The sequence below is a fragment of the Triticum urartu genome, chromosome 5A (genome assembly GCF_056163025.1).
Source record: "Triticum urartu cultivar PI428250 chromosome 5A, HENAU_Tu73, whole genome shotgun sequence".
NCBI classification, from domain to species: domain Eukaryota; kingdom Viridiplantae; phylum Streptophyta; class Magnoliopsida; order Poales; family Poaceae; genus Triticum; species Triticum urartu.
In genome coordinates this window covers 527,918,283-527,930,512 of record NC_141877.1, presented here as the reverse complement: position 1 = coordinate 527,930,512, position 12,230 = coordinate 527,918,283, and the positions used below count along the sequence as shown (strand labels likewise).

At 45.3% G+C, this 12,230-nt stretch overlaps 1 protein-coding gene across 2 annotated transcripts; it reads left to right on the top strand.

Moving 5' to 3' along the window:
* The first annotated feature begins 5,841 nt into the window (after positions 1–5,841).
* On the top strand, positions 5,842–11,481 carry FAS1 (chromatin assembly factor-1 (FASCIATA1) (FAS1)). Of its 2 annotated transcripts, XM_048675378.2 has the most exons (13): positions 5,842–5,980; positions 6,073–6,816; positions 6,951–7,050; positions 7,294–7,438; positions 7,551–7,674; positions 8,183–8,766; positions 8,965–9,312; positions 9,401–9,482; positions 9,556–9,690; positions 10,099–10,500; positions 10,593–10,730; positions 10,876–10,924; positions 10,997–11,481. In XM_048675378.2, the coding sequence occupies exons 2-13, from the start codon at positions 6,205–6,207 to the stop codon at positions 11,206–11,208; spliced, it is 2,931 nt and encodes a 976-aa protein (XP_048531335.2). In that variant the 5' UTR covers positions 5,842–5,980; positions 6,073–6,204; the 3' UTR covers positions 11,209–11,481. The 2 variants fall into 2 exon arrangements, with proteins under 2 accessions (XP_048531335.2, XP_087377598.1); XM_087521472.1 differs by having other exon boundaries at positions 10,876–11,481.
* Positions 11,482–12,230: the final 749 nt, after the last annotated feature.

The window sequence follows — 12,230 nt, the reverse complement described above, 5'->3', positions numbered from 1 at the left end:
ATGGGAATTTGTTAATGTTCGGTTGTAGATAACTTGAACCTTAACTTAATTAAAATGAATCAACTGTGTGAGTTACCGTGATGGTCTCTTCTCGGCGGAGTCCGGGAAGTGAACACGGTGTTGGAGTTATGCTTGACGTAGGTTGTTTTAGGATCACTTCTTGGTCATAGTTTCTCGACCGTGCTTTGCCTTCTCTTCTCGCTCTCATTTGCGTACATTAGCCACCATATATGCTAGTCGCTTGCTGCAGCTCCACCTCATACCTTTTACCCTTCCTATAAGCTTAAATAGTCTTGATCGCGAGGGTGCGAGATTGCTGAGTCCCCGTGACTCACAGATACTTCAAAAACCGGCTTGCAGGTGCCGATGAGTCCGTGCAGATGACGCAACCAAGCTCAGGAGGAGCTCGATGAAGATCTTGCCCTTTGTGTCGTTTCGTTCTAATTGATCAGTAGTGGAGCCCAGTTGGGGTCGATCGGGGACCTTTGTCGCTTTTGGGGTTCTTCTTTTATTTTGGTTTCGTAGTCGGACCTTGAGTGTATTTGGATGATGTAATGCTTTATTCATGTAATTGTGTAAAGTGGCGATTGTAAGCCAACTATGTATCTCTTTCCCTTATGTATTACATGGGTTGTGTAAAGATTACCTCACTTGCGACATTGCTTTCAATGCGGTTATGCCTCTAAGTCGTGCTTCGACACGTGGGAGATATAGCCGCATCGAGGGCGTTACATCGTCCTCTAACGCCAATTGCTCAGGATGCATCATGGGCTGATCACCCACAACAACAAGTCACACCACCCCGGCAAGAAGAAGAAGATGACTTTGAGGCCCAGCCAACTCCATCTCCAAAGGCGTCGCCAGCGTTATGCAGGCTTCGCAAAGGACCAAGGTCTCAAGTCACCGAGTCTGAGGCTAAAGCTGCTGAAGACATTCCAGCTGCATCAGCCGACGACACCCAAGAAGACGAACATGCCCCTACTCCCCCAACTACTGAAGAAGCTGTTCTCGAGGAGAACGTCTGTGCCCGACCCTCCAGCTCATCAAGTGGAGGTAGAAAATCTTAAGGCTGCCACCACCAACACCAATGAAGCCACTGACGTTGTCATGGCTGAAGCAAATGTGGAGCCTACACCAACCCAAGAACCAGAAGTCAGCGAAGCCAATGATGCTACTGCTTCTGTTCCTGCGCCTGCTGCTGGTCCTCATTTTGACTATCATATTGAGCATAGGCCTCAGGTACAGAAGCCAATGCCAAGGTTGCCCAGGTTTCTAGGTCCTGTAATAGCACCTGGATCGTTCAATGTCAACGGCTTCAAAGCAGACAACACCTTCTTCAATAGCTCCAAGAACCCCTACTCAAGGGAACGAATATCTTCTGATCGGTTCTGGAGCTATCCGCAGCGAAGCTATTACTCCTGCATTCTGTACAATCAGGGTCGCATCTTCCCACATATGCGTCTTGACACCGAAGCAATAGCTGGTCTGCCCTGTTTGGAAGAAGCTCTGGATTGCTTCAAAGAGGTTGGATTGTTGCCTTTCGTCACCGACCAAGAGCACTAGAACGAAGAGTTGCTGCTCTAATTTTATGCCACACTTCACATACGTGGTTACCACAGAGATCCGAAGACTTGGGTCCTTGAGTGGATGACAGGAAATGTTCATCACGAAGCCAAAGCCTTTGATATCATTGAGCTCACTGGTCTGCCCACTCCTGGAGATCTCTATGAACCTGGCTGTCAGCTTCACAATGAAGCTATGGAGAGCATCTTTCAGAAGCCCGAACCAAACATGAGTCAGATGCTTAGTATGATGAAGCCTTTGCCACAAGATGCTGCATATCCTAAGGAGTTCTTTGTTGAAGACCTGGAGTATCTGCCAAGGACTATCTATCACATTATATGGTGAACTCTCTGGCCCATCAAAGGACATTCTCCACATGCAAAATTGGAAGGTGCAATGAAGACTTTGGTCTTCTATATTCTTCATGGCAAATGCTTCAATGCACAAGACTTCTTCATCCGCCAACTTGCTACATCAGGATCTGATCTTTTTGGCTTGAAGTTCTACGCTCCATGGATAATGTGGCTGATTAAACTCCACTCAGCTATCTCATATCAGCCATCTGCTCGCAATCATTGGATCTTTCTGCCTGATGTGGATATGTCCGTTGAAGCCATTTATCCAGAGCCTGCCAAGGAACCTCTTAGTCTTCAGAATGCGAAGCATCAAAGTTTCACTCAGAACATTAAAGGAGTTGAAGCAGTCACTCGTGTTTATCCTCTGGCTGGTACTACACGTGCACCTCATCGTGCCCTTACTGAAGCCACTGAAAGCACTATTGCCCAACGACCCAAGAAGCGATCTCGTATTCTCAATGACCGAGAACTTCTGGTTGCTCTTCATCAGAAACAAGATAGGCATCATGACTGGCTGAAGCGCCAAATGCACAGCCTCTTGGTGGATGTCAACCGCATTCACAATCTTGCCACCAAGAATGCCTTTGTTGCCCATGAAACATGTCGGCGTACATGGAAAGGGCTGACGCTTATGTGTTCTGAGGATGATCTTCAAGAGGATGGCTTCTCTGAACGTTTCAAATTTGACTCCACACCTCCCCGAAGGGCTGTGCTGCGACGAACTCCATCTCTTGAAGACTCTGAGTTCTCTTCCTCTGCGGCAACTGTGAATGCCAGAGTGATCGAGGACGAAGATGATGCCACTTCACCGCCCCCTACTTCTGCATGCCTCGACACTGCCCCAAGTACTTTTGCACCGCCGAACACCACCGACGGCCCTGCTGCTTCACCTACTCTTCATGGGAACGAGTAGATGCTCTATGTCTTCAAACCTTTTTGGTCCTCACTGACAAAAGGGGGAGAAGCATATGAGTTTGATAGTCTTCAAGCGGGTCCATATGGGCGGTTACTTTATGTTTTTCCTAGTGTTTACAACTCTCGTTTTGATACATTTGGTTCTTTGAGTTGTAACACTTAAACTCGATGGTCGTCTGCTATTTATTTGCTATTTTGTGATGCGATGATAAACTCCGCATGTGCGACGATAAATTCCGCACTTAGATCATTTTGCAGACGTCCATTTTTCATTATGCATGTCATTATCTTCACATACCTTTCATGCATGATGAATTGTCATCATAAGTTGAAGAGGATCTCCACAAGTACAACCTGCCATGTGCATTTGCATTCCAAAAGCAAATTACTTATATGCACATCTTCAGGGGGAGCCCTTGCAACTTATGAAGACAATTCCTTATCCTTTACAATTTCACATATTATATTCCCCGTTGAAAACTTCAACTAGTTTGTCATCAATCACCAAAAAGGGGGAGATTGTAAGTGCATCTAGTGCCACCCGTAGTTGGTTTTGGAGTATTGACGACAAACCTAGTTGAGGGACTAATGTGTTTGTGAGAATTGCAGAATAACACAGGTAGAAGTCCCTCATTGATTCGGTTTTCCTACCAGAGATGACCCCTAAAAATGTATGAAGACATTGAAGTCAAAGGTGGTAAGTGAAGACATTCACCTTGAAGACTATGACAAGAGAAGACATCGCATGAAGACTATGGAGCGCGAAGACTTAGATCTTTCGTAGTTCTTTTTCTTCTTTGTTGAGTCATAGGAACCACCGTACTGTTAAGTGGGGTCCAAGAAAACCAGTCAGAATGACTGAAGTGATGCTTAACCAAAATCCTATGTCTTCGAGTGAAGACTATGAGAGGGAATCTTGTTCAGAGTTGGACAAGTCAGCTTTGCTTGTAGCCCAAGTAAAGTTGCCGTATGTGTTTGAAATCTGACCGTTGGAACACGTGTCAGTTCCTTAGTGACCCAGGGTCATTTTGGACAAATCAGGTCGGGTTGCCTAGTGTCTATAAATAGCCCACCCCCTACAACCATAAATGGTTGGCTGCTCAGAGTTAAAGTACGGCTTTTGTCGTTTGAGAGCAACCCACCTCGAAGCCTTTGAGAGAGAATTCCTTGAGAGGATAAAGCCCTGACCACCCAGAGCCAAAGAGTGTTAGGCATCACTTAAGTCTTCTTGTCTGTGTGATTTGAAGACTTATTACACTTGAGGAATGTGAATCCTCCAGCCGGTTAGGCGTCGCGTCTGAGCATCCAAGAGTCATTGTGGATTGCCGGTGAACGAAGTCTGTGAAGGTTTGGAAGTTTACCTTGAAGACTTACCAGAGTGATTGAGCGAGGTCTGTGTGACCTTAGCTCAAGGGGAATACGGAGAGGACTAAGTGTTCTGAGCTGTGTGCTCAGGACTAAGTGTCCGGGACTGAGTGTCCTCAGGTTTAAATACCTATCCGCCCTAACCAGACGTACAACTGTCACAGCAGTTGGAACTGGTCTACCAAACCTTTGTCTTCGTCACGCACACTGGTTCTATCATTCTCATCTCTTTATTTACAGTTGGCTCTTGTAAAGTCAGTGCCTATTTGCCTTATCTATTTGTCTTCACTGTGTACATGATCCTTACTGCCTAGCTACTATTAGTCAGTGTGGTTTCACTTCATTGAATGCTTGACTATTGTCTGTCTAGTGTAGTATATCTTCCGCTGCATGGAAATAGGTTCATTTCTATCATTTGTCTTCGAAACTTTCATGTTTTGAAGACTTTCATAAAAATCGCCTATTCACCCTCCTCTAGTCGATATAACACACTTTCAGTCGCAGAGCCGCTGGACACTGCATCCACGGGTGCGCCGCCTTTCTGCTCCCTGCCTACATCTCAAGTTGTGGCCAGATCGCATGGCGGGCCCCGTTGCGCTCGCGTGCTCCCCGACGTACTAGAAGGGTTCAACGACGTCAGCACGGCCGACGTCGCCGTTCATCCAGCCGCCCCTGCGCTTCTCCTGGGTGGCGCGGGTCTGGGCGACCCCTTGCGCGGCCATACCGGGGCGCCACCCTACAACCATCAGCGGGGTGGGCGCAGGGCTCGACGGCGTAAGGCCAAGACACCTAGGCGAGGGTTCTGGAGCGGCGACTTCGGAAGCCTATGTGCCCCACATGGTGGACCAGGAGTACACACCGGAGGATGGCCCCTGCTCGTTTCCCGAGCCGGGCTGGGAAGATGAGATGCTGGAAGTTGAGGCCTTCCACGAGCTGCCCAGGAGCCTCACCAACCCCGCTAACGACAACAATCGCAAGGTACCACTGATATCTCCCGAGATTTGGTTTTTTAATGGAAGGGAGAAAAACCAGTGAGAGGGGCTGGTGGTGGGACGAAGTAAACCGGACGAAAATAAACCGTATCAGGCTACCAACTGCTTTATTGGGAGTAGAGATTTTTGACACTAGATTGAGACTGGTTTTCTTGGTCTCGCATTTCAATTGTACAAATACAGTAGTAGAAAGGAGAAAATCAACGAGCATTCGCTTTCTCTCCCCCCACTCTTTTTTTGAGGGATACTCTTCTCTCTTTTAAAAAAGAAGACAACCCGTCTCACTACGTAGAGGGTCCTACTCCCTCCCTGGCCCACCGCACAACTATAGTTTTGACTCGCTGGTCCTCAGTTTCGTTTTTGGCGGGGCGAGCCCGCGAAGCAATCGCCGCGGTGCGAAAACCGCCCGTGGCGCGCCAAGTTTTTTCCTACTTTCCTTTTGCGCGGGGCGTGGGCTCGGGCGAAACTTGTGGCGCGCGCGCCGGGGGGCGTGGGAGGAGTAGAAATCCATCGGACGCGCGGGGAAGCGGCAGACCTTCGCTCCCATTCTCCAAATTAAACCCGCCCCCGCGCGTTGTCTTCTCCCCCTCCTGCCTCCCCCCATCTCCCCAATCCCACCGCCGCCTCCCCTCCCCTCCCCTCCCCCGCGCCGTCCCCTCTCGCGGCCAGCGTGCTCCCTGCCCCGATCCACACCGAGGCGCGCGTGCCGCCTCCACGGGAAGGAATTCGGCCGTCTCTCTCGCAAGCGGCGCCCTCGACGGCGGCGACCCGGCGCGGGACCTTTTGCCGGTAAGGAACCCTAGATTTCTGCTCGTCTCCTTCTTCCGTCTTTCTGCAGCCATGAAATGCCGAATCCGATCAGATCTTGATTCTTTACCCAGGCCGTGCTCATCGAAGGGGCGGGGCCGAGGAATGCGCTGCCGTGCCTGTACCTGAGACGGCGTCTGCGACAACTGAAATCTCCGTAAATCTGCGATCTGCGATCTGAACCTAACCGCCAATCGCTGCCCACAATGGAGGCTGGCGGTGGCGCTGCTTGCCCCGAAGCCCCTGGCGGCGAAGGCGCCAGGTTGGGGCAGTCGCAGATGCAGTCTGACGGCCCGGTCGTGCTCAACCGATCTGCCGAGCTCGAATCAAGCGATGCGATGGATATCGATGCGACCCCAGCGCAAGCTCCGAGCCAGATGGTGCCGCCGACGCAGTCTCCCGCTGCTACACTGGCGGATACCATCGTCCAAGTGCAGAAGCAGCTGAAGCGGAAGAGGGCTTCCAACGGCCCTGTGATTGCTCCTGCAGAGAAGGAAACTCTTGCTGCCGGGTGCGGCCAGGAGCTCCAGGGCTTGTTCGAGTACTACAAGGAGGTTTCTGGGCACAAGATGCAGCTCGATGGTGGTGGAAATCTGTCAACCAATGCCATGATTGGGTGCTTGCTGGAGGAGAGCAATCTTGGGCTATCCAAGTTGGTGGATGAGACATTTGAGAAGCTCAAGGGAACAGAGGGCGTCTCTGTGGCTTCGGTCCGCAGCTCCGTGCTGCTCATTGGGCAGAGGATGATGTACGGACAATCTAGCGCTGATGCTGATGTGTTGGAAGATGAATCAGAGCTTTCTCTTTGGTGCTGGGAGGTAAATCCTATCCTATGTTGTTCATTTACAAGTTAGTGCCATGATAGTTCAGTTCAATGCTATTTTAATCCAGAAAGAGTGGCTCTGTTTAAATTAATATGTCTTGATGTCTTGTGGTGGGTTGTTAATTGCAGGTAAGAGATCTGAAGGTACTGCCTGTGAGAACGCGTGGGTTTTTAAGTGTGCGGAGAACTGCCAGAAAGAAAATCCATGAGAGGATCACTGCTCTCCATTGTAAGACATATCTTCTTGCACCATGTTTGAACTTCCATCTATCAATGCTTGACAGCTAATATGCAAATTTATGGCTCAAGTTGTGTGCCCGTTCTTTGAATATTATGATATGCTTTGCTGTTAATTTTGTCTTGAAATGTTGTTGCAAGTTAGTTTTCATTGACATCTAATTAGAACTGTGAATTCGCCTACTCCATAGCTTTGTATTCTGTTCCCTAATTGCATCTCTATTGGCTATTGCAGCAACTTTGTCAGCTCTGGAATCTACAGGAGCTGAAGGTCAAGTAAATGAACTTAGAAAAGTATCAACAAAGTTAAGCAAAGCACTGAACCTGGAAGGGATTAGATCAATGGTGGAAAGAGTGACACAAAAGAACAACATTCAAAGGTGTGTGCGTGCCTTTCACATTGTGTTTTGTTTGTAGGCATTGGCATGCTCATCTTATCTGAACCTTAAGGATTTGAAGCCCTAATATGTGTGTATTTATTTGTGAATAAAGGGGTGCCAAAGATGTAGAATCAACAGATCAGTCAATGCAAGTGATGGAAAATAATGAGGGAACTGTTGGTGGAGTAGATGCTGTGAATGGCTCTGAGCTGCCAAATGGAAATGCTCCTGCTAATGTTAGTATCTCTTTTCTTTCCATCATTTAAAAAAAATTGCAGCACGCAAGTATTTAAAGAATTTCAGAGAATGGGATTAGCTATGTATTCTATAGATGCTATGAAGATACTGACAAACTTGTATACATTAAGTTGCTGCACCTTATTTGAACTTTCAGAAACCAGTTTAATTTTCTTATGTGAACTCATAATACATATGCACAACCAAGCTGTCGTTATATTGGATTGCTTAGCACTTTTGTGAATTCTGAGCCAATATAGCCTTGTTTCTTCCTAAATAAATTATGATATCATAATAGACCTGCTAATCTGAGATTGTTGGTTTTGCCATTTGATCTGCAACTACAATGATTCAGTGGATATGTTAGTTCTTGTATAACATTCCAACATAAATTAGGTTATCTGTTTTTGAGTAAGAGCAACATGCCATATTACAACAGCCGTTTTCCAAGTGAACTGCATTTCTGTTTTATCCACTAATGTCATGTTGTGTACCACTAAATTCTAGGAACAATCAATTCTGAAAATGCAAAAACAATCCCAGAAGGAAACAAAACGCCAGGAGAAAGAGGAACATCAGATGATGAAACAGCAAAAGAAAATGCAAGAAGAGGCACTGAGAGAACAAAAAAGACGTGAAAAGGAAGAAGCTGAAGTAAAGAAACGACAAAAGAGGCAGGAAGAAGAAGCACTGAAAGAGCAGAAGCGCCGTGAAAAAGAAGAAGCTGAAATGAGAAAACAAGAAAAGAAGCAGCAAGAGGATGCACTGAAAGAGCAGAAGCGCCGTGAAAAAGAAGAAGCTGAAATGAGAAAACAACAAAAGAAGCAGCAAGAGGAAGCTGATAAAGAACAGAAGCGTCTTGAGAAGGAAGCTGCGCAACTCAAGAAACAACTGGCCATTCAGAAGCAAGCTTCGTTAATGCAGCGCCTTTTCAAAAGTAATGACAGTGAAAAACCTAAATCTGGAGAGAATGACTCAGATGCACACTCTGTTGATCCAGGCACTACGAAAAAAGAGATATCAGCTGCTACATCAATAATTGATTCTTCCTTCAATCTGAAAGAGAGCTGGACTTTGGAGTACCTTCAGAGGTGAGCAATATCTCCTAATGTCAGTATTCCTTATGATAGTAGGCTAGCTTGTTAAACACATTCATGGGGTCACTCGAAAACAGAATATGCATGAGGCTTTCCCAGAGAAAACTAACATTAATGAACTATTGTAGTCTTACTGTGCCCTTTTATATGCTTTAGATATGCCACTTATGTGTTGAATGGAATGCATCACAGGTTGCAGATCACTGGTTGGCAAAAGTTATCAAACTATAACAGGTCCTCCAGATGGGGTATCAGACACAAACCCAAGGAGGCGTTTAAAGAGCTGAAGCTTCAAAAAACCTCAGATGACATGATCGATGAAATACTTTCTGCTCCAAATGAAGATGCTTGTCACAATTCAGGTCAAGAAAATGAACCAGATAAACTAGGAAATGACATTGATATGCTTCCCGCCAGTGAGGTTGAATGTCATGTCACCCGTAATGATAATTCTCTGCCAACTAGATTCATAAAGAGAAAGCTTCTGCAATTTGCCAAAAGTAACAGGCCAGCATATTATGGGACTTGGAGGAAGAAAAGGTTAAAACTTAATCTGAAAAATATCAATAAATTCTTGATGTTTTTCAATCTACTGCCATATCATGCTATGTTTTATATTCATTTGCAGTGCTGTAATTCGTCCAAAGTGTCCACTTATGATGGACCCTGATCTTGATTATGAAATTGACAGTGATGATGAATGGGAGGAGGTAATTGCCAATGATCTTGCTTTGTCGTCCTTCCTTTCTCCCAAGAGATACTCATGTTATGTTTGCTGCACAGGTGGATCCTGGTGAGAGCCTTTCTGATTGTGAGAAGGACACTGATGAGGTTATGGATGAAGAAGATTCCAAGATCACAGATGAAGAAGAGGAAGATAGCTTTGTCGTCCCTGATGGTTACCTCTCGGATAGTGAGGTATACTCTTCTAACATTGAGTAAATGAATTGTTCTGTCAACATAAGGTAGAAATTCTATTCCACATGTTTTTGCCTGTATGCTTACATCCAAGCATGTCCCTACCACCTCAGAGTTAACAAAAGCGCAAGACAGACAAGATTAAATCTGCATTCAGATGTGATAGACAGCAAAGCATTCTCTAGCATTTAACTAGGCTGACCTGCAATACTTGTTATCCCCTTTATCTTGTTGAACAAACAACTTCTGTCAAAGCTGTTACAAAGATAATAAAATTATAATGCTATCTTAAGCAAGAAATAAAAGAAATACACATGCTTTTTGTTGATTGATGCATCCCCATTCCCAACTATCCATCATAATGAAATATTGTTCTGCAATTCAACATTTGGAGTTTCTTTCCTGCAGGGCATTCAGGTAGAAAGTCTATTGGATGAAAAGGCTGATGATGCCAGTAGTTTGCCAACCAGCCAGTGTCCAGAAGTTGAGGAATTCAGAACTTTACTACGCCAGCAAAAAGTGCTTAACACTCTGACTGAACAGGCTCTCCGCAAGAGTCAACCTCTAGTAATATCCAACTTAGCTCATGAAAAGGCTGACTTATTGACCGCCCAAGATCTCAAGGGAAGTTCGAAGATTGAGCAACTTTGTCTGCAAGTTCTTTCAATGCGGATCTGTCCAGGGGGTGGAGTTGTTGATGTGCCAGCCATTGACAGTTCATCTGCTGCTTCTGAAGAAACCAACCAGTCCAATGCAAAAAGTAGCCCTGCAGCTGCATCCTCTGTACTAGATACAGACCTGCAAGAAATTGTAAGTAGTCGCAACTTGTTTGTATTTCCCTTTTGAATGGAGGTAGCATTTTTAAGTCTTGTTTAATTATTCTTTGTTTAACTCCACCACAGGTTCAGGTGATACAGTCAAGTCGAGATGGTGTCCACAAGCTGGTGGAATTACTGCACCAGAAATTTCCGACTGTTAAGAAGACTCAACTGAACCATAAAGTGAGGGAGATATCTGACTTTGTTGATAACCGCTGGCAGGTCAGAATACTAACACTTGGCAGGACACCTTAATACCTGATTATCACTGCTCATTTACTATAGTAGCATGATTACTAGCTGAGAACAGACTACATGGATCAAAGATTTCACTGTATTAAGGTGTTCTGCTCTTATTTGGCTGCAGGTTAAGAAAGAGGTTCTTGACAAGCTTGGTTTAACTTCCTCACCACCTGGTAACTACCCTATACATCCTTCTTTTCTCAGTAGGAATGTTGCACCTCACCAACCATTTTTCGTTTTTTCAGTGGATCGTCCCCAGAAGACGAAAGCCGTAGCCGATCGTCCCTCTAAGACGAAAGGAATAGGCATGTACTTCTCAAAGCGGTGTTTACCTCCAGAAGAGGCCGTCAACGCCCTTGCATCTTCACCTGAGCTGCGCTTGAAACCAAGAACTGTTCAAGGCAGCAATGGTGTTGCTGGTGCTCCTCAGGTTGATCTGTTCCCCTCGCAGAAGTGATGGTCCTGACAAGCTGATCCTGAAGCAGTCTTTCTTGAATTGGGTCCATGCATTGGCGGTTTAAAACAAGCAGAAACCTCTTGGGTAATAATGGTGTAATACAAAGGCCACTCAGGTGCAATATGGCAGTGCATCCTGCTCCTAGCTGTGTGGTGATTTTTTGCAATCTGCTCTAGCTTTAGTGGGTTTATAGACATGTGTCTTTTGTCATGTCAATTGTTCCATTGCTACATATGCTATTCTGACAGTGAAGCTTATAATCTTTTTTACTTAGCATGCCTCATAATTTTTAAATTGGATGGACCTGCTGTCCCAATGGGGAAAACAGGGACTGATGTATTGTCAGATTTTCTAAAGATGCATATGTCTAGTTTTTTCTGACAAAAGCATAGATCTTATAGTGAAAAGCCAGAAAATATATGAGAATGCTGCATAAGCTAGGATTAAAACCCTGAGCCAGGGTACGCCAAAGGCCCAATACCAACTTGGCAAGTTGTAGTTTATGTCTTTGTGATTTATTTAAGTATTCCCTTTGTTTGGAAATAAGTGGTATGGTTTTAGTTCAAATTGTTTGTCATCAAAGCACATGAAACCTGAACTGATTGCATAATTAAGTTCAAGCTACGTTGCACAATACAAATTTAAACTAGTTCGATGGAAGTGTGATCACTTCTGCTGTGGGCTGCCTCTCGGACGGCCTAGTCTTGTTCGTGTTGTCAAGCCCCTTCTTAAGGTCTGGCGCTTCTCGGGGACGAGCTCTGGATGCATCTGCCTGAGGTTGGCCATGTACTCTTCACAGCTTGAACGCCTCTTGTTTTCATGTACAATGTGTGGAGAAAAAGTAGATATCAAAACATGTATTTGGGAAAACAAATATTAATCATGTATAAAAAATGTTTCATACAATGTGTATGAAAAAAGTAGACATGTCCACATCAAAAAATATATTTAAGAATGTTAGATGTGTATAAAGAAATGTTCCTGACGTATAAAAAAATATACATAGCGTGTTGAAAAAAGGT

Excerpts from the sequence above, each read along its gene's own strand:
- FAS1 (XM_087521472.1), top strand. The coding sequence starts at position 6,205 with ATGGAGGCTGGCGGTGGCGCTGCTTGCCCCGAAGCCCCTGGCGGCGAA. Across the intron at positions 6,817-6,950 it reads TTTCTCTTTGGTGCTGGGAG|GTAAGAGATCTGAAGGTACT; the intron begins GTAAATCCTATC and ends TGTTAATTGCAG. Across the intron at positions 9,691-10,098 it reads GTTACCTCTCGGATAGTGAG|GGCATTCAGGTAGAAAGTCT; the intron begins GTATACTCTTCT and ends TCTTTCCTGCAG.